Here is a 21,620-nt window from a genome sequence, read left to right as displayed (position 1 = left end):
CACAAGCAAAGAGTGAAGGAACAAGAATGCTTTATGCAGTGGTTGCTATTGAAAAATGAAGGGTACAAGTCCATACTAGTGTGAATATTTTTCAAACCCACTCACTTTCCTATGTACTTTTGGAAGGAGTTTACACCATTTTCTAGATTATTTCAAGTTGATATAAGCATGTACAGAATAGTTGCTGCTGAGATATTGCTTCCTTTAAAATTAGGTAAGTTCATTGTGGTTTGAATTCTAAGTCTTGGCATCTCCATTGTAGACTTATAGTTGTAGTAAAACTTTCTCTTAAATTTGTTGTTGTTATATTAGATTGTAAATACTAAATACATTTAGTAAATAAATAAGGAAAATTATTATCTACTTTTTACTACAAAGATTATACAAGTGCTTGTAGACTATAAATGTTCATTAGATACAATATATACTCAATTTTTTACTACAATTAAAAGGTTAAAACCATTAGACTTCAAATGAAAAATAGAAATTCTCAAATTCTATGATCATATATATATAACTAAAAAACCAGTAGAACTAGACTATGTTCTAGTAACTATAAGTTACCAATAACTATTTTAGGGGTTTTTCACATAGGCATTAAAGTATGTATGAATATCTATTAGAAGGACAGAAAGTTGCTCCATATTTGGACAAATTAAAAGAACGTTGCAATATCACTAAAAGCTAAAAATAGTAGACAGTAGACTAGATTAGACCAGACACAAGTTTGAAAGATCATGGACAAGTTAAAATGAGCACATACTGTAACATTAATTGACCATAGATTGACTTGTCTTTCATAATGTCTAAGAATCCAAAGTGCATGAAAGGAGCATATCACAAGTCCAAATCCACTTCATCCCAAAAGCCACAGTATATATATCTACAAAAGAAACATCTAGCTAGAAAACAACACACATTCCAGTGGTTCCAATTCTGAAACATATTCAGTCATTATTAATGCCATATGCCATTCACCATTAAGCTTTCAATTTCACAATCCAAACATTAAAACAAATCAAACTTCCAAAGGGTGAGTGTTCACATCATAGAAAGCATCTGCAACATGCAATTAAAGATCCCCGACAATAACAACAGAGCTACTCATTCTTTTGTATATTAAATTAGTGTTTATAGACTAAAAACTTGTAGTAAATAATGGTTTTTTAGTTATACAAGTGCTTCTCATTCTTTTGTATATTAAATTCCAGCAACTTTATATTATGAAATTAGATTTGTTTAAGCTGGGAATTGGTACAGAAACAACATAGATCATAATTATATAGATATAGATATAAATATAGAAATTATATAGATATAGATATATTCAAGCTGGAAAATATCAACTAGGTGAAATTAAACTGGAATTAGTGATTCAAAGCAAAGCTAGCATGGTGATAAGTTGAAAACTGTGCAGTCATATGGTTTAAGCAGTCAAGCTGTGGAAATGCACTTCATAGCTTATTTGATGTGCTTTCCTTGATGCAAAAGTATCCACAACTGATTTGGAATAGCAAGGGTTGATTTTGGGTTTATGCTTTCTAAACCATCACTTTTTGAGTTATAATAGAAGTGCTTTTCTCTAGTTGCAGTACATTTGTCTAGTTTAGAACTTCCTGCTGGACATCTTTTAATTCATTCCTAGAGTCTTGTACAACTTTTAATCATTGTCCTAGAGTCATATTAATAGTTTCCAAATCAGTTTGATTCATCTATTGAATTTTGGTTGGTGAATTAGCTTGAATTTTGGTGTTAAGAGCAACTCAAACAGTGAAATTCTGATTTGTAAGTATTTAGCCTCTGATGGCAGCTTAAACAAGTCTTACTTGGTAAAACAAAGTTGCTCAAATCATAAAATTAAGTGTCCAAACTCGTTTGAGCAAAATTGTCATTCAAACCATCAAGTTTTCAACACTTTTCTGATATGAGTTGCAGAATTTTTTGAATCTGTGTTGCTGTGATTATTGCACTGAATTTCATCTTAAATTAGTAGCAAAAGCTTGGTTCAATTGATTAAAAAGAAGTGCACAATTCAAAATTAACAAACAGCCTGCATTGTAAAAAGCGAGTGAACTAGTGCTAAGCTAAATTTTCAAAATCTGATGCACATTTTACAGTAGCTCTCTTAGGCATTTCATCAAACACTTTTGCCTATTTTAAAATTGAGTTCAAATTAGCTATATCTGCAACTTATAATTGTTTCTTGCTTTTTAAATCCACTTTAGAGTCTCTCCTAAGTTCATTTTGAGTGCTACCTTTTGTTGCAAGCCTATTAATTGCTTTATTTAATTTGTTGGAAAATCCTGCAACTAAATTGTTTGATGAAAGTCCAGTGGTGCATGACAGGACTAGGTTCAGAATGTCCTTTGGTTATTACCGAAGGCTTTTGGCCCTCGGTAATTACCGAAGGGCAAAAGCCCTCGGTAAATGTTAGCGACAAGGGATTTACCGAGGGCTCTTTGGCCGTCGATAAGCCTTCGGTAATTACCTTTTACCGACGGTTTTTGGCTGTTTCCGAGGGCTTCTGGCCTTCGGTAATGCCCTTCTTTTTGGTAGTGAACGGTGTTCTCTACAAAACCATATGAAGTTATGGTATCATTAAATTTTAGATACCATTGTCAGGAAGCTTGTTTCAATCCATATATTGATTTCTTCAATTTACACACAAAATTTTCTTTTCCTGTTATTGTGAAACGTTCTGGTTGGTCCATATAAACTTTCTCTTCTAAGTCACCATTCAGAAAAGTGGTCTTTACATCCATTTGGTGAAGCTCTAAATCATAATGAACCACCAAAGCCAAAACAATTCTCAAAGAGTCCTTCTTAGAAACAGGAGATAAGGTCTCTTTGTAGTCAATGTCATCCTTTTAAGTGAAACCTTTGGCGACTAATCAAGCTTTTATAGCTTTCAATATTGCCTTTTGAGTCATGTTTAGTCTTAAACCCATTTACAACTGACTCTTTTTGAACCCTTAAGCAATTCAACTAGATTCCATACTTTATCGTCATCCATTGATTTCAATTCTTCTTTCATAACATTCAACCAATTCTTTGAATTATTACTTTCCATGGCTTGTCTGAAAGAGACTGGATTCTCATCAATGCTTAAGTCACATTCATGTTCAACAGAGTAAACCACATAATCATTCAAAATAGCAGGTCTTTTCTGCCTTATAGACCTTCTTAATGTTGCTTCTTATGGTTCCTCTATCAATTGCTCTTTATTACTTGCTCATTTGTGACTTGCTCATTGTCAATTGGCTCAACATTTATATGTTCATTTTGTGGGATTGGAACATTAATTTGTCGTCTCTGCTTGTTGTGTGATTGTGATACAACAAGAGGGACAACAACTTCAAAAGAGACATTAGGTGTAGAAACACTATTAGTATGCTATTGAATGTCCACTATTCGTGATTCCTCACTCCCACTAAATTGTCCATTTTCAATGAATCGAGCATTTCCGGACTCAATTATTCTTGTATTGTGGTTAGGGCAATAAAATATGTATCATTTTTTATTTTTCAGGATAACCGATGAAGTAACCACTAATGGTTCTTGCATCAAACTTCTTTTCATGTGGATTGTATAATCTTACCTCTGCTGGACAACCCCAAACTTGAAGATGTCTTAAATTGGGTTTCCTTTCAATCCATAGTTCATAAAGAGTTTTAGAAACTGCTTTGCTAGGAACCCTGTTAAGTAGATACACAACAGTCTTCAATGAATACATCCACAGAGATAAAGGAATATTACTATGACTCAACATACTCCTAACCATATCCATAAGACTATGATTCCGCCTTTCTGTTATACCATTTTGTTGTGGTGTATCGGGCATTGTGTATTGTGCACATATACCCCAACTTTCAAGATACTTTGCAAATGGACTTGGACATTGTCCACTCTCATAAGTTTTACCATAATATTAGATCTCACCACTTTTACTTTTCTATCTAATTGTCTTTCCACCTCATTTATGATAATTGAGATTTTTCATGTAATATATATATATAACAATAATATACAAGCTCAAACCTGATAAACTCATGGAAATTAAAAATAATATACAAGCTCATACATTAATGCTTTGATTAAATTAATGGATTCAAACAAAATAACTACACTAGTCATGCATTTAAGTTCACCTTTGGATGACACTTAAACTGATAGGTAATCATATAATTCATTCATTTAAGTTCACCTTTGGGTGATTCTTAAACTGACAAATTCCATACAATTACGAAACTAAAGTGAATATACTTTAATAAACAACCAATCATACTTAAGTCTATATGTATGTTATCTTTGGATATACAAACATACTTACTAAGTATATGAAATGTCTCACTTTAATGTCATCAATTATAAAGAATGATTCATTTTTGGGTAATCCATAACATCCTTATAATAATGACTAATTACTATATATTCATAATTTAACATCCTTTATATTATGAATAATTTTCATAATATTTCTTCATAAATTGACCACATAATGGTACACACGGTAAATACACACTCCAATAGAATTTCAAAATAATACATCTACATTCTCCTAACAGTGTTTTTGGATTCAAAAGACCATAACATGAGCAATTTAAAAGAACAACAAAATTACTAAAACTTTTAATTTTGATTACAATTATAACTCACCCAAAATTCAACTTAATTGAATTTCCTTCATCCAAATTTAATTAACAATTAGGTTTAAACCCTCGGTTGGTCCTCAATTTTGTATCGTAATCTTTGTTGGGTCCTTATTTTTGCAACTGTCTCAATTGGGTCATATTTTTTTGTACAAATGAGTCAATTTTACCCTAACCGTTAAGTACTCTCAGACGACGTTAAATTTAGCTGAGCTGTATTTTATGTTTTGATGGTGTGGCATTGTGCATTAAATTGAATGTGTGATGTGTTTTATAATCATCAAATTCACGTGTGGTGCTTCTTCTTCCCTCCAATCACTGATCACCTTTCACCTCTTCCGCTCCTCCGCCCAAACTGCTTCCTTCCAACTTCAACCCTCAAACCCTCACTCTCCAGACACACACCATTTCTCCCTCAACCAAGGGTAAAATTCTTCAGATTCAAAACATTTTTACTGAAATAAGATTAGAGAAAGAGAATTAGGGATTTGGTCAGTGGGAGAAGAGGAATTGGAATCCTAGAGAAGAGGAATTGGAATCCTAGAGAAGACGCGCATTCTACCACTCTGAAACCCATTAGGGTTTTTCGCCTCTCCTACCAAACCAATTTGTCTCTGCATCCTCCACTTGAAACCAAAAGGGAACCAAAGGAACCCCAGAAGCACTCATCTCCTCCACTCATGCGCGTCCGCCTCAGCCTCCACCCAATCGACCGTCGTGAGTCACGGTCCAAGGCGTCGCTAGTACCGCTGTTCACCATCGGAGGCATCGCCGACCATGGCGTCAGGTCCTCCCTTCTCCTTTTTCTCTTCGCGCGTGAGAGAGAAGCTCTCTCGTTCCTCCATCAATGCCTCTTGTGCGAGCTCGGCCGCGGCGAGGCGTGAGCTAGGATGCCACCAGCGCCACTGGTCACCGCCAAGCTGGTCGCTAGTCACCGCGTCAACGTCACCAACGCTGACTCCTCCTATTCACTCGCAAGCAGGAAACCCTTTCCCTCTTCTTCAAGTTCGAGACTAACGTCACCAATGATTACGAGTTCGACACTTGGGTGATGCACAGTTTGCTGATTGGGGAAAGCCCTAATAGAGAAAGAGTTTGGCGTGGACAACAAAACTGTATCCTTTTGTAGCAGTCTGGGAAGAGGTTCGAAAGGAGAGACAGAGCGAAATTTTTGGGATTTTCCTTTCCTTTTTTTGTTTATGCCACCTCTAATGGTGTCTCAAATTAAAAGCAATTTGCTCTAAAGTACAGGATTGGCCTATGACTTCCATGGGAGATGTTTTTTTCTAATGCAATTAGCCATGTTTCATGTGGTGCCCGCGAAACCGAAAGAGATACTGTCATTCTTCTGATATGTCTACGATGAATGATACACCACTAACATTTGTTGGTTTGATCTTGTCTTACTTTCTGATATACTATTGCATCTACTATATTTGAATTTGGATTTTGGAAATCTTCAAAATAACTCATTGACTCCTTTCTTTTACAATTTTCGTGACAGTATTTTGGTTTGAGAATTATGTTTTACTCCAATATTTTAACTTGGTCAGTGATCGAAAGGTCAATTAATGACATTTTAAATAATAACAGAACAAGACTGCCTCTGAAAGAAATCTGCTCAACTTTAGACATGAAAGTATATCATTGATGTTATTTCGAATGAATTCCTTGGTTCATTAAAATCTGATGTTAAGATTAATTGACTATGGCAAATTCTATTTGGTTTTAATGGATTATACATTATCATTTGACTGGTGATGATGATTTCGGTGATGTGTGAGGTGTGGGAACAGCGGCAGGGCATACCCATCACTCAAAACACCAACAACGATGGGAGAGACCCAATTCCAACATAGAGCGAAAGAGAGAATCTGAACTTCGGAGAGAGAAAGAGAGACAGAGAGAAAGAGAGATTTCCGCCGGCGAAGCTCCGACTGTGACCGGCGGCCGACAGGGAGGCACCATGGCCTGACTTGATGAAGAACATTCTGTGGTTAATGTCCAAATCCCTAATTCCCTTTTCAATTCACTATTTCCTTTTCTGACCCTTTTCAATCCCTAACATATTATTTTAATATAAACCAATTCATTTTTGCCACGTCATAATTTTTTAATTTAAATAAAAATTTCACCTAATCAAACAATGCACATCAATATAAACACATCAGCTAAATTTAACACTGTCTGAGAGCACTTAACGATTAAGATAAAATTGGCTCATTTTTACAAAAAATATGACCCAATTGAAACAGTTGCAAAAATGAGGACTCAATTAAGATTACCATACAAAAATGAGGATCAACCAAGGGTTTAAACCTAAATATTACATATAATTTATAAAACAAAACATTATGTCATGCCGCATCAGTAGATGCACTTTTCAAATTAAAAACATTTGTAACCTTCAAACTTTTAATTCACATTTGATTTCATTCAATGCAGTGACAGTAACCATGTGAATGACTGCAATATAAGCCCAATAGTAAAATTGCTTTACTGTTAGAACATGTGCCGCAACAATAAAGTTGCTTTATGGTCACAATCAAAACTAAAAGTCTTATACACAACTTCCAAGGGTTAAATTCAAGGGAATTGAATTTTCTTTCATGCAAGATTTTAATTTTGGCATATTCACATTACAATCGTGCAACAGTAAAGTTGCTTTAATGCCACGATCAAATAAAACCCTACGGCTGGGATCAAATTCACATTATAGTGAATTTAATTTTCTTTCATGCCAATAAAAACTAGTTAAACATCTTAAAATTTAAAATCTCTAAATTTTATAATTCAGAAATTAGGGTTTCAAAAAATTGAGAAAATTACCATTCATGGAGAATCATAAAATCTCTGATACCACTTGTAAGCAATTTCTATAATTTCAATTAAATGAAAACACACAAGATATTGAATTTCATAATTCTCACATACATAGTAGAAGAAAACTTACTTGGATCTATTGTATAGTTCTTTCTTATCAATTGTTCTCTCTTCCCTTACTTCTCTTTGATGCTTTCTTGATGATATAGAAATTAGTAAAGATATTTTTCTCTGTCAAAGTTACTATTTTCTTTTCTTTCACAGAACGTAACCTTTTCTTTTCTCTCTTTTCAGAAAATTAACGTGTCAACGTAAGTTAAACATTTTTCCTCTTTTATATTTTACCAACTTTAATAAAATATCAAAATGCCCTTTATTGAAGTGAGAAGAGAGGGATTAATTTTAATAACTTTAAAATAATCCCTATAACTTTAATATATTATATTCTAATAATCATCACGATTAAAATCTTTAATCAAAATTATATTTCAAATTACATGAACCAATTCTTAAATTAATATAATTTAACATAAGTACTAAACACAATGAAGCAAGCCTATAAAGAAAATTATATATAAATATATGGATCTGTATTCCTGGGTCTCTAATTACAAGAACTATAGAAAACAAAATACAAGGCCTAACAGTAGAATACAATTACACGGCAAAAAAAAAGTTACAACAACTCTAAGCCTCCTTGGTAGTCTTTTGGGAGGTTTAGTCTATGACATTATCGCTTAAAATCAGTTGACTTTAAATGAAGTTGTCCAATAGATATACAAGTTGCACTCCAAATTTTGAGGTAAGTGATGTGAGACTTTTTAGCATTCTCTTAATAGAAGTCAAGCTTGACAAAACTATTAGATATGTGAGGCCGGTGATGTAAAACACTTCCCTCTACAATGTCCGTCGAACCAGGTAAGCTAACCCTACTATTACATATATAAGTAAAAAAATTATTTTCCTCGCACCAAAACTAAAGATTTAGCTGCCGATTATAGCCATCACAAAATAATATATAAGAGAAGCTAAATCCGCTTACTTTTAAAAATTAAAAAATTAAAGTCAACAACTTAAGAATATAAAGATCAAAAGAATATAAAAACCAAAAATTCTATTATAAAATTAACATATATTTGTGTAACATGCCTGCCACTCCATTCAACTTCGATATGCAACTAAAAGGATAGTGCCTTGCACGTAAACCGCGTTTAGCTCAACCCAACTTCAACTCGTATATATATATTTTTATATACATATACATATAATATTAATAATATTTATACATATAAATAAGCTACATGTTATATTTATATATTACGCAAGTCATATACTGTTCCAAAAGAATATGTTACAATTTACAGAAATATATATATATATATATATATATATATACACACACTTTGACAAACCTGTTACTATTATCATCATAACACAAATCAGCATAAACTAGCTATAGCATTAACCATGTCTTCCTTCAAATCTTATGGCAAAGTTGATGAATCAGAGCAAGCCATGCTCGAAGTTCGGCGCAAAACCCGAAAGAGAATCACGATCATAGCCTTGTCCACAATAGTCCTCATTGGAGTTTTGTGTGCTGCAGTGTTTGGAACAGTTGCTCATAACAACAACAAGAACTCAAATGATGCTGAAAACAATGCTGCTTCTGTTTCCAGCTCAGTGAAGGCTGTTTGTGATGTGACACTCTACAAGGACGCCTGCTACAGCAGTCTTGGTTCTCTTGCACACTCGGGTCAGGTTCCACCTGAGGAGTTGTTCTTGTTGTCTATTAAGGTGGCCTTAGCTGAGGCTTCTAAGGCTGCTCAGTATTTCTCTGAGAAAGGAGGGTTCAGTGGCTTGAATGTTGATGACAGTATCATGGAAGATTTTAAGAACTGCAAGGATCTTCTGGGTCTTGCAGTTGATCATTTGAAAAGCTCTCTGGCTTCTGGTGGGAAGTTTTCCTTGGTTGATGTCTTGGAGGATCTCAGAACTTGGTTGAGTGCTGCAGGTATATATGCGTTGATGCTTCTTTAAATTTGCTTCACATCTTGAGTCATTGGTACAACTTCTATTTTGACTCACTAGAATTTGTCTATTTGTCTATGATGGTCATAACTCCTTTATTTAACCCTTTTTTGCCTGTTTCATTTATTTGAGAAAATGTTTTTTTTTCCTGTAGATTTAAAATCCGTAATAAGTCTTTTAAAACTTATAGGTTATCTACTTAGTCATATTATACTAAACATTAACCATATTTATATCGTTGAATGATCTAAAAGTTGTACTATTCCTATTTTTATGTAAAAATACGTCGGATAAGTAAAGACGTTGTATTGAAGTAGACGTAAAGTTCATTATGATGACATATCTGAAACGAGTGAGATTTATTATTTGTTGACTCTCTTGTCCATTATCAATCGAGTGCTTTTATATTATTAGTATATAGTTTCACGTTGAGTCGTAAATGTTTTAACACGAAGAATGTTAGAGATTTCGTATTAATTAAAAATAATATAACTTTTTATATTATATATGTATGTAGTACAATTTTTTATATTATCCTAGACAAACCTTTCTTTACAAGCAAGTTTGTAAGTTTTATAAGATTAAATTAGGTTTAATACATCGCTTAAGACATGCTCCTAATTTTGATTTGCTGGCTTCAAGTTTTTATGATTATATAAGAACTCCATCAGATCAATGCTTGATGCTTCTCATCTTCTTTCTTCAATTGTTATTGAAATTTAGCAAAGGATAATAAAATAAAAAATGTATTCTTCCTCATAAATTGATTCAACAAAACTTGTACTGAATATTTGAAGATCACTGTTCATCCGTGTGCTACTACTAAAACAGGTACTTACCAGCAAACTTGCATTGATGGCATTGGAGAGGCAGAAGAAGCATTTAAGGGCAGTGTATTCAATATTCTGAAAAATTCAACAGAGTTCACCAGTAACAGTCTTGCCATCGTTACATGGCTTGAAAAGGCTGCAAGCAGTGTGAAACTGAGACGCTTGTTGAGTACTTTGCCACACAAAGATGAAGAGCCAAAATGGCTTCATTCTAAAGATCGAAAGATGCTACAAGCTGATGATTTGAAGAAGAAAGCTAATATTGTTGTAGCCAAAGATGGCAGCGGAAATTTTAAAACAATCACTTCTGCTCTTCAAGATGTCCCTGAGAAAAGTGACAAGAGAACTGTGATCTATGTGAAGAAGGGGATTTACAATGAAAATGTGAGAGTGGAGAAGACCAAATGGAATGTCATGATCATTGGTGATGGTATGAACGCCACCATTGTATCTGGAAGACTTAACTTTGTGGATGGCACCCCAACATTTTCATCAGCAACATTTGGTATGTAACCCTTTCTATTAGAGTACCTTTACATTAATTTAGATACTAAAAGGATGTTTTTCTAAACTAGTACTATATTAAATTCTATTCATTTTTATTTTTGACAAGTTTTATGTTTGGTGGATAGTGCCTAAATCAGTCCTCTTTCAAATTATGTCATTCTATGTATACAAATGATTGGAGATCCTACCTAGATTAGAGAGGAAAGAAATTTATAATATATAAATAAACTTTAGTTTGAAAGCTGGTATTTTAAGTTTGAATTAAACTTAGGATGTCTTTGGCTTTAAGTGAGAGTGACTGAAGAGGTTTAAAGGGATGGAGAGGAGATAAGTATTGTTTGAGTTAAGAGATTTGAAGAAAAAGTTTGAAAGTTAACCTAATTTGGTGGATGAGAGTTAAAAAAATTATATTAATAAATTTAGATAGAAAATTATTCTTTTGTCCCAATATTGAAAATAAAGTAAAAGAAAAATAAATTTAGTTTAAATTAATAAGTTAATAGAAAATATAATTTATTTCTTAAAATAAACATTTTAGGAGGTCTTGCATAGCCCTACATTTGTGATAGGCTATTTTAGGACTTGAGGTAGTGATGTCTCAAGCAAAAAATTATAAAATAATGTCATTTTACCCTTAAACAAAAACAACAAGATGTAAATCAATCCTTCTCCACCAAATACTAGAAACACCACCACGCAACTCCGTCACACAAAATGGCGTCTACCACCTGCCTAGCCATTGATGTCAGTCACTCCACCACCGCGAAGACAACTCCAAGCCAAGCACTACCCAAAACCTCCAACAACGAAAAAAGGTGAGGAGAATCAGTTACAGATACAAAATGAATCAAGGGAATTAGTTCCCTCAAATTAGGAATCGGTTCTAACATGCTCGAATCGGTTCTCTCACCTATTGAAAACATGGAATTGGTTCCATCTTTGCATTGCTTTGTGCAGGATTTGAATTGCAGGGTAAAAATGTCATTGCCTTGCACGCTACAGTAAATCTCTTTAGATCTTCTCACTCGAAGATTGTAATTTCAATACTCATCCTGAAATCATTATCCTTTAATTCGCTCAAATTCGTTGTAACAAATAAAAGATGCATTCGCTGACCATCACTCCCACACAGTAAATCCATAAAAACAAACCCTAAGTTAGTATCTACTTCTTAATATAATATCAAAACCATCTAAAATCAATTATAATAAAAAAATTTATATTTGTTGAGCTTATTGAATTGACTCTCATTGGACTACCATTGACACTTCAAATATATATGTCTTAGATATTATAAGAGGTTTGTTGGATATCTTATACATCAAGTAAAAATAAAACAGATTTATAAGATTTATGATATACAAATATATAAATATATGCAAACTTCATCTGAAATATTAGTTTAATAAAATTGAATTAAGATTAATGTTCACTTCTTTTAAGTAAAATGATCTCATTTATAAAGTTTTTGTTTTATATTTTAATATTATAAATGCATGATGTACTCTTTGTTTCTGAGAAGAGACTAAAGAGGCACTGTTTAAAAGTGAATGAAAGTTAAAGATAGACAAAAAAAAATTGACAAGCCTTCTGATTGTAGTCTATATTGATTTTTAACACATTTTGTATGTGGTAACATACTTTATTTCTTTTCTTTGGTGCAATTTAGCTGCGTTTGGGAAGAATTTCATTGCTAGGGACATGGGATTTCGCAACACAGCTGGTCCACAGAAGCACCAGGCAGTGGCACTGATGAACACTGCTGATCAAGCAGTTTACTATAGGTGTCAAATTGATGCATTTCAGGACAGTCTCTATGCTCATTCCAACCGCCAATTCTACAGGGAATGCAACATTTATGGCACAGTTGATTTCATTTTCGGTAATTCTGCAGTTGTCCTCCAAAACTGCAACATTTTTCCAAGGGTTCCTATGCAGGGTCAGCAGAACACCATAACAGCACAGGGCAAAACTGATCCCAACATGAACACAGGAATTTCAATTCAAAATTGCAGAATTTCACCCTTTGGGGACTTAAGTTCTGTGCAGACATACCTTGGAAGACCCTGGAAGAACTTCTCAACCACAGTGTTTATGCAGTCCTCATTGGGGAGTTTCATCAACCCAAATGGATGGTTACCATGGATAGGAAACTCAGCACCAGATACAATATTTTATGCAGAATTTCAGAATCTTGGACCTGGAGCTTCAACTAAAAATAGGGTCAAGTGGAAGGGTTTGAAAACCATTACATCTAAACAAGCTAGCAAGTTTACTGTCAAAACTTTTATTTCAGGGGACAAATGGATTCCAGCTTCGGGTGCCACCTTTAAATCTTCTCTGTGATCACTTTGATACACATAATACAACATATGATGCAAATTCTATCTGTAATATCTTCAAATTTCCCATTTTTTTTCTTTTTATCATTGATTTGATTCTATATACAGATTAACTCAATTTGAGGCTTCTTTTGAAGATCTTGGGACCTACTAGAGGCATTACACCTCTTACGAGTACTCATTTGATATTATATTTACAACAATCTCTTCATTTTTCTTTGTTTTAGCCCTCTTTTCCTTGAACGTGCTTGCAACCACTTGCCCATACTGTGTCGTACATTCAAGTATATCAACTTTACAAACATTTTTATATGATATTTGCTTGATTTGGAAAAACAATCTTTGACTTGACGGTTTATAAAAAATAAAATGAAGCAAAAGGGTCTATCACTTTGCTGTCCCATGTTAATGGTATTCATGTCACATTATTAACTAACCTAATATGACAAAGCAAAAATTCAAACTCCTCTGATTAATAAACAATTGTAACTTCATCTCAAGATAAAAAAATTTCAATTTCATCCAAACATTCAACAGATGACCCTCACTCCTTTTGTAAGCTCTTTCAAGACATAAAAATGATGATACAGTTACATGACATTCTAATTAACCAATGGTGAATCGAATTTATTGTTACTCCATACAATTGAATTCAGTTACCTAATCTAAAGCCCTTCAGAGTAGGGTATATCAGTATCTGGAAGCCATGTTTGTCCCAAGGTAAAATTGTACACAGTAAAGTTCCAAGCTTGTGTAGGGCTCAGTATATTGTAACCATTCCATTGTACCCTCTTGCTTGTATCAGAACCAGGTCCAAAGTTATTGAACTCACCATAAAAGAGGGTGTCTAATCCATTTGTTCCATTCCATTCTAACCATCCAACGGATTGAATTAGTTCTCCAATATATGACTGCAAGTATACTGTCCTTGAGTACAGTTTCCATGGCCTGCCCAAGTAATTTTCAATTGAGTTCAAGTCTGCAGCCAAGCCAGGTGCAGCCTCAATCCTGCAATTCTGGAGTGAAATTCCTGTGTTTTGATTGGGGTCAGTTCTTCCTTGTGCTGTGACAACATTCTTCTGCTTTGGCAATGGTTTTCTGGCATAGATGTTGCAGCTCTGGAACACCACAGCAGCATTTCCAAAAATGAAATCCACAGTGCCATAAATGTCACATTCCCTGTAGAATTGCCTGAGAGAGTGGACATAGAGAGTGTCTTGATATCCTTCAAAACTGCAACGGTAGAATGTGGAGAGGTCTGCATTGTTCCTCACTGCCACTGCTTGGTGCTTCTCAGGGCCTGCAGTGTTTCTGAATGTAACATCCACAGCAACGAATCTTTCTCCAGAAACAGCTGCATTGAACATACAAAAAGTAAAAAATGAGTTCTCTATGACCCTTAGAAGAGAACACCATGAGTTTCCAAAATATTATAATTTACTTACCAAAGGTTGAAGAATTGAAAGTGGTCCAACCATCAACAACACTATGGTTTCCTGTGATGCAAGTCTTGTTGATGCCATCACCAATAAGCAAGATATTCTTCTTGGGAAAGGGAACAGTGATATATTCCTCATAGGATCCTTCTTTTGCATAGATAAGGAAATAGCCATCTTCTGGCCTTAAGTTATCTGGTGCAGCAGCAATAGCCTCTCCAATGGAGGTGAAGTTGTCTTTGCCATTAAGGTTCACAATCACAAACTCATTAAGCAGAATTCCCTTGCTCTCACTTTCTTTAAGAATCCTTTCACTTCTAGTGCTGCAATTGGATGATGCTTCGCAACCGAACTTTGTGTGAAGAAGCTGAGCAAAGTAACGTTTCAATTTTAGCCTTTCAGTTAACAATTTAGCTTTTCGTATATTCAATAGAAAGACTTATTTGAGAGATTTAAAATGAAACAATATCAAAGCTAAAGAAACAAAATATACAATTATATCAAACACTTTCCACCAATAAGAAACAACCAAAGACTTCAACACTACACAATTAATACTACAAAGGTATATAAAATGGCATGTGGTGCATGGAAAGATGCTAGTTTGGTGGTACTTAAGACTTACACGCGCATGGTTTTGTTTTTTATTCGTAAAACATGCAAAGAACCCACGTGGCAAATCACCATGTTATTACTCATAGTTTATACTTTAAAACCAACCTGAGTTGACCTGAACTCACCAATCCTTGGATCTCGTTGACTTTATTTGTTTTTATTGTGAATTGTGAAATAAAATATTTTGTAATATTATTTTCCATCATAGCTTCATCTTATTTTGTATTTAATCTTGTTCTAAAAATATTCTGAAAATATGATGTTGAAATAGCATAATCAATCCTATAGGTAGAGGAATTGGCTCAACATGAAGTGTGATTCGTGGGCCAATTTTTTAAATGCGATTGGTCGGATTACAATTTTTAATCCTTTAGTCTGTTTTAGTCTGGTTGCCTAGTCTATCAAATTGATGGGCCAAAAATGAGCTAGTTTGTCTCCGACCTATTGATCTGTTTTGTTTTTTAATTTTTATTTTACTTTTTAAACTAAAATTAAAATAAAATAATTAAATTATGTTATATTTTTAAAAAGATATAAATATGTATAAGATTTATAAATTAAGTTCTAATTATTAATTATAATAAAGTAATTTAACATATAAATACAATAATCATTTTAATTTATCTAATTAAAGATATTAATTAATTAATTAAAGGTTTAGAAAATATTTATATAATTAAATATATTTTAAATATTTATTTATAAGTATATATAAAAAAAATTAAAAACAAAAACTCAAAAAGTATTTAAAAAAATTAAAACAATTAAAAACATTAAAAAAAGTAAGTCAAGTTACAATTTTTGTCTCATTTTTATTTCGGGTTTGACCCTTTTTGTGTGAGCCAAGAAGGAGCCGGGCATACCGTTTTTAATGTTTTAGTTTATTAAAATCTTTGTACTTGAGCAAATGTATGTAAGGAATTATGGGATAGAATTGTATGCAAATGATCCAAATTCAAATGAATTTCAATATATGTTATATTTATATTAAAAATGTTTACCTTAAACTTATATAGTTAATATAAAAAAATTATAAAAGTCTAGGTGACTGAAAGAGCTCTATTTTAATTTGTTGTGATGCAATTTTTTTTAACTATTAATTGTTTCACAATCAATTTTATAAACAAATTCTCTTATCATAATCTTTTTATAAAGTAAGTGTTTAATTAAATTATTTATCCAAATTGAACCGTATAACTTTTAGGCACAACCAACCTAAACCACAGTAAAATTAAAATTAAAAAAAAAAAAGTGGTTTTAATTTATGAATTATTTTCGTTAAATTAAATTTTGGTGTCTATATTTTTTAATTGAAAAATTCGCCTTTAAATGTCGAAAAAATATCACAACTTTAGTCCTTTTGAATATTTTTTTGGCAATGAAAATGTTAATAAATATTAAATTTTGAATAAAGAAATATTTATTTGCATGTGTTTAAAAGTTGAAAGACTGATTCTCAATTTAAAATCACAGCATTAAAAAATTAAGTTTGGAAAAAATAAAATGGCTACATGAATGATTGAAAATTCGAAAGAAGCATATAAACCAACAAAAACTGAAATTAAGGATCCAGATAGAAAATAGTTACCTTAATGAGCTTTTTCAGTGGCTGTCTGACCTTGTGATTCTGGGTGGGAAGACCATGTTTGCGAATCTTATGCTTCTTCAGATTCTTCTTCAGAGCTTGCGTGACCAACCCAAGAGAGACACTATAGAGTTGTGTGACATTGTTGAGAGGCACAGCAAGAGTGTTGACAATGTTGCTCTTGATCACCACCAACCCATCATAGCAAGTGTAATGGTTAGTGGCCACAGCACTGAGATATGTTTCGATCTTTTCAACTAACTCTGTGTTGGACGAGTCTGCAGATTTCAGCTCTTCTGAAACTGACTCCAGGTAGCCAACACTCAGCTGGCTCAGCTCACTGCAGTCTTCTAGGGCTGCAATTTCTGCGCTGCTGAGAGATGAAGATTGGTGCTTTTTGAGGAAATCCGCGAAGACTTTGGCCAGTTTTTTGGCTTGCTTGAGGCTTTGTTTGATGGAGAATTTTCCTAAGTTGTAAGGATCAGAAGGTGAGGATCGAATGGATGAGAAAAGGGAACGGCACAGTTTTGGATATAATGTGGCCTTGCATGCTGAAGAGGGTGAAGTTGGTGGAAGAGGTGGTGGTGGAGCACTTGTTAGAGAGGGTGATGGAGAAGGAGAAGGAGAAGTAGCAAGTGTTGATGATGATGGAGAAGGAGCATGAGTTGGAGATGGTGATGGAGAAGGTGATGGAGAAGAAGCATGCGTTGGAGATGGAGAAGGAGCACGTTTGGATGGTGATGGAGAAGGAGCATGAGTAGCATGTGTTGGAGATGGTGAAGGAGTTTGAGCTAAGAGTAAGGGAAGAAAGAGGGAGAGGAAAAAGAGGAAGAGAAGGGACATTGGTGGGGAAAACATTTTGAAGGGTTAAGGTTTTGGTTCTTTGAGGATACGATGTGGTAATTGGATGGTGTGTTGGTGTTGGAACAATGGGGAATTTTATAGGGTGATGCAGATGAAGTTACTAGGAAGCAAAAACGGGTGTGAAGAACAATAATTAAGGAAGAGAATGAGAAGAGGATGAGCGGGTGGGGGTGTCGGTTTGAGCATGCAAAAGGGGCGAAAATTAATGCATGGTAGACGGTCGGAACGTGGCTTTGAATAAAATTGTAATATGCATTGCAGTGAAGGGAGCTTGTGATGATTGATGTTTTTGAATAGATTATGTTAAGTGTTTTTGAATAGTGTATGACTTTGAATTGTCAAAGTTGTTTATACTTAGTAAGTGAGGTCAAACTTTCCTCTCTTGAGATTCTTTAGAGAAAAACATGTGGAGAGTAAAATAATTTTTAAACTAAAAGAGATGTGAAAGAGAAGAGAAGTAACAACATGTAATGTCGAAAAATAATTCTCTTACAAATACATAATTAATGTGATAAAGAGATAGAGAAAAAATAAAATAATAATAATAATACTACAATAAAAACTGATATCATCGACGACTAAAATATGTCAATAATATATAAAATTTGTCAATAAATTTAAATTACCAACGCATTATTGACGGCCAAACATCTATCGGTAAAAGTGTCGTTAGTAAATCTTATCGATAGATTTTTTATTTCGTCAGTAATTATTGAAGGGAAAAATCTAATGATAAATTCGTCAGTAATAATATTATCCAAGGAACAAATTTGTCGATAACTACTAAAGAAAAAAATTCATCGATAAATCCGTCGATAGATACTGTGATCATGTTATCATCTTCCTCTCCTCCCTTCTTCTTTCCTCCTTTTTTTCCCATCCAGAAACATAAGGACATTACAACCAAATGTCATACAAATTCTAACAATTTTATAACCTACACAAAAATTTATCATCTCGCTTTTATTTATTATCTCACTTTGTTTTGTTTTACAATTTTATTATCATCTAATTAATATTACCAATTTCATACAATTTTGTAGAAAGCCAACTTAGCAAATTTCTTGACCATAAACAAAAAAAAAAAGAAGAGAGAAAATGATATGTGGGTTTGGATGCACGGTTCAACGATGATGCATAGTGGTGACGGTGTGTGCCACAGCGACACGGTATGTGGCACAATGGCAGTGGAAGAAGAAGATAGAGCGAAAAAAGGAGACACTGACGGCGGCATGGCTCAATAGATGTGGTGGCAGCGACATGGCACAACGGATACGGCAGCGACGACATGGCTCAACGAAGATGAAGGCACGTCAAATGAAGAAGATGGGATTTGAAGATAGGAGAAATGGAGAAGATAGGGAACTTTGATGGAGAAGTGAGATTTGAAGTTGGGGAAGGAGAAGAAAGAAGAGTCTGGAAGGAAAGAGAGAGAGGTAGAAAAAAATTAATAATGTGTGATTCGTAGTGAGAGCGAAGGTTGGGCGGAAAATTTGTCATTCTTTTTCTGACAAATTTGTTCGTTAGTAAATGAAATAGGTATTATCGACAAATTTACCTAAAAAAATCTGTCGATAAATTCAATATGTAAACCGACGAAAAAATTTGTTGGTTTAAAATCTAAAATCCATCGATAAAATTTGTCGATAATTCAAATTTATCAACGGATTTATTTTTGTCGATAAAAATTCGTTGGTAATTTTAATTATTTTTGTAAGTTCTTCAAATTAACTTAATTATATTTTTTTTATTGTACAAGATTTTCTTGTGGTATTGATCCCTAAGTTTTTGTAAAGAAAAGGATAACAAAGGAATTTTGTAAGTACAAAAAGAGTAAATAATTGAAAAAAAGATGGAGTCATCGAACAGAAAGAACATGAGAGAGTTCAATTTTTCCACCATTCCTAAGGTTGCAAGGGAAACCTAAGTATTCTTCTTGTATTTTTCTACCATTATTACAATGTTGAAATTTTTAAGAAGATAAAAATATTTACTATTATAATAAGGTATCAGTTAATAATTAATAAAAAAACTATATAAAATATCACTTTCAAAACAAAATCTTTAGTTCAAAGTCTTTATATATATTCTTATATGTAATTCAACTATTTCATTTTTACTTAACATAAAACTTTTAACTGCCACTAACACAATTAATTATTCTTTTTTTTAATCAAATGAAAGCATGTATAATTCCTCTTTTATATATATTAGTTCTTACAAGGTAAATATATCTTAGATCTCCAAACAAAACTCCTTAAAATACTTCTATCCAACTTTTTAAAGTGAAACCAACATGAAGTGTGTTTGTAGAATACATTAACATTTTTATATCAACTTTTTAAAGTGAAACCAATATGAATTGTGTTCGTAGAAGACATTAACATTTTATATCAGTCAAATGCCTTAGATGGTAATAAATACTATAATAATTGAACATAATTATTTACCACTTTGTTATTTATGTTATATTTATAGACTTTTATTTTGATGGACAATCCACATAATTAATCAACTTGTCTAATACTATGTTAACCATTACTTTAATCTAATCACAGGTATTCTTACTGTCATATCGAGACTGACCTGATGTCATACTTTCGAGTTGGGTGATCCAAACGATGTCGAATTTTTATAGTACACCAACTCCAAGCTATATAACATATATTTAAATCTTCCTATTGCCACTATGATGTTGGTATTAGTATAGTTGATATGCAACGAAAATTTGCATTTCTTTGATTGTCTTTATTTATTTATTTATATATATATATAGCCTTATATTTTCACATTGTTTGGGAATTTTTATTTATTATGTTGATATGAAGATAGTTACTAATGAATCATATTCTTAGAAATTGTGATTGATTTAATATAATATTGATGATAATAATAGATTTATTTGATTTCTTCATTAAGAGTTTGATAATCATCAAGGGATTAATAATTTATAATTTTCATCAACATTGATAAATAAGATTGATATGATTATGCTATTAATGAAATTTTTAAAATTGAAGTTTGATCTTAATACTTTACAAGAAAAGAAACATTTAAAATCATGTGTGAGTCTAAAATAAGCCTCAGATTTGTGTCATATACGTGTGTGAGTCTAAAATCATGAATGTTAATATATTAGCATAGGCTTTTAAAGACATACGCTAAATAGTTATTAGCATTGAATTTGTGTTCGTTATGTGTGGGACTCTAAAACCATGGACGTTAATTCGTCAGCATTAACTTTTGAAGTACAACTCTAAGTAGTGTCAATTAAGTCAAAGTTAATTCATAATTTTTAAATTCATTTTTTAACTAAAGTAGTTTAGTATCGATCAAACCAATGCTAATGTGCTTTTAATTTAAAATTTATCTAATTCTAAATAAATTATATTTATAATATTATTTAATTTGTATCGATTGGTTTGTCCCCACTAATGACAATAACTTTACATCACCTTTATGTTTAACAAAACTAAAATATAAATTGAAAAAAGATGAAAAAGACTTATAGTAAATGAAGGGTACACGAACATGGATAAGGAAGATAAATATAAATGAAGAATATGGATGAATGAGATGTGTGTAGATTAAAAAAATAAATGTGAATATGAAGGAGTAGAATGTAAGTAAAGAAAAAAATTGTGAAAAGATTTATTAATATATGATCTAAGAAAATAATGGTGATATAAAGATGATAAATTTCCTCACTCGTAATTTTCTTCTCTCACTCTTTACATAAATCTCATCACACACATCTTCGTTATTCACATTCATATTTTTCATTTATACTTGTCTCTTTTACTCACGTTCATCTTCTTCAACATAATTATCATTTCCTTCCACACACATTTTCTTTATCTATATTATTGTCTTGTAGTGTATTATATAAATTTGTTCCTTCTCAAAATAGTACTTCTTTATTTGTGACCAACGAGTCTTTT

The 21,620-nt window shown here is 32.7% G+C and overlaps 2 protein-coding genes across 2 annotated transcripts; one reads left to right on the top strand and one right to left on the bottom strand.

The window, feature by feature from the left end:
* The first annotated feature begins 8,885 nt into the window (after positions 1-8,885).
* LOC124827227 (putative pectinesterase/pectinesterase inhibitor 24) lies at positions 8,886-13,461 on the top strand. Its single transcript, XM_047300241.2, has 3 exons — positions 8,886-9,483; positions 10,332-10,835; positions 12,507-13,461. Exons 1-3 carry the CDS (start codon positions 8,940-8,942, stop codon positions 13,181-13,183), a joined length of 1,725 nt encoding a protein of 574 aa, XP_047156197.2. The 5' UTR covers positions 8,886-8,939; the 3' UTR covers positions 13,184-13,461.
* A 208-nt stretch (positions 13,462-13,669) lies between these two features.
* LOC124827226 (putative pectinesterase/pectinesterase inhibitor 25) lies at positions 13,670-17,714 on the bottom strand. The gene is made up of 3 exons (XM_047300238.2): positions 16,819-17,714; positions 14,625-14,982; positions 13,670-14,533 (listed from the first exon to the last, which is right to left on the bottom strand). Exons 1-3 carry the CDS (start codon positions 17,671-17,673, stop codon positions 13,845-13,847), a joined length of 1,902 nt encoding a protein of 633 aa, XP_047156194.2. The 5' UTR covers positions 17,674-17,714; the 3' UTR covers positions 13,670-13,844.
* Positions 17,715-21,620: the final 3,906 nt, after the last annotated feature.

The sequence above is a fragment of the Vigna umbellata genome, chromosome 9, assembly GCF_029865625.1.
Source record: "Vigna umbellata cultivar VRB3 chromosome 9, Vumbellata_1.0, whole genome shotgun sequence".
Taxonomy (NCBI): Eukaryota; Viridiplantae; Streptophyta; class Magnoliopsida; order Fabales; family Fabaceae; genus Vigna; species Vigna umbellata.
This window is presented reverse-complemented; position numbering and strand designations above follow the sequence as displayed.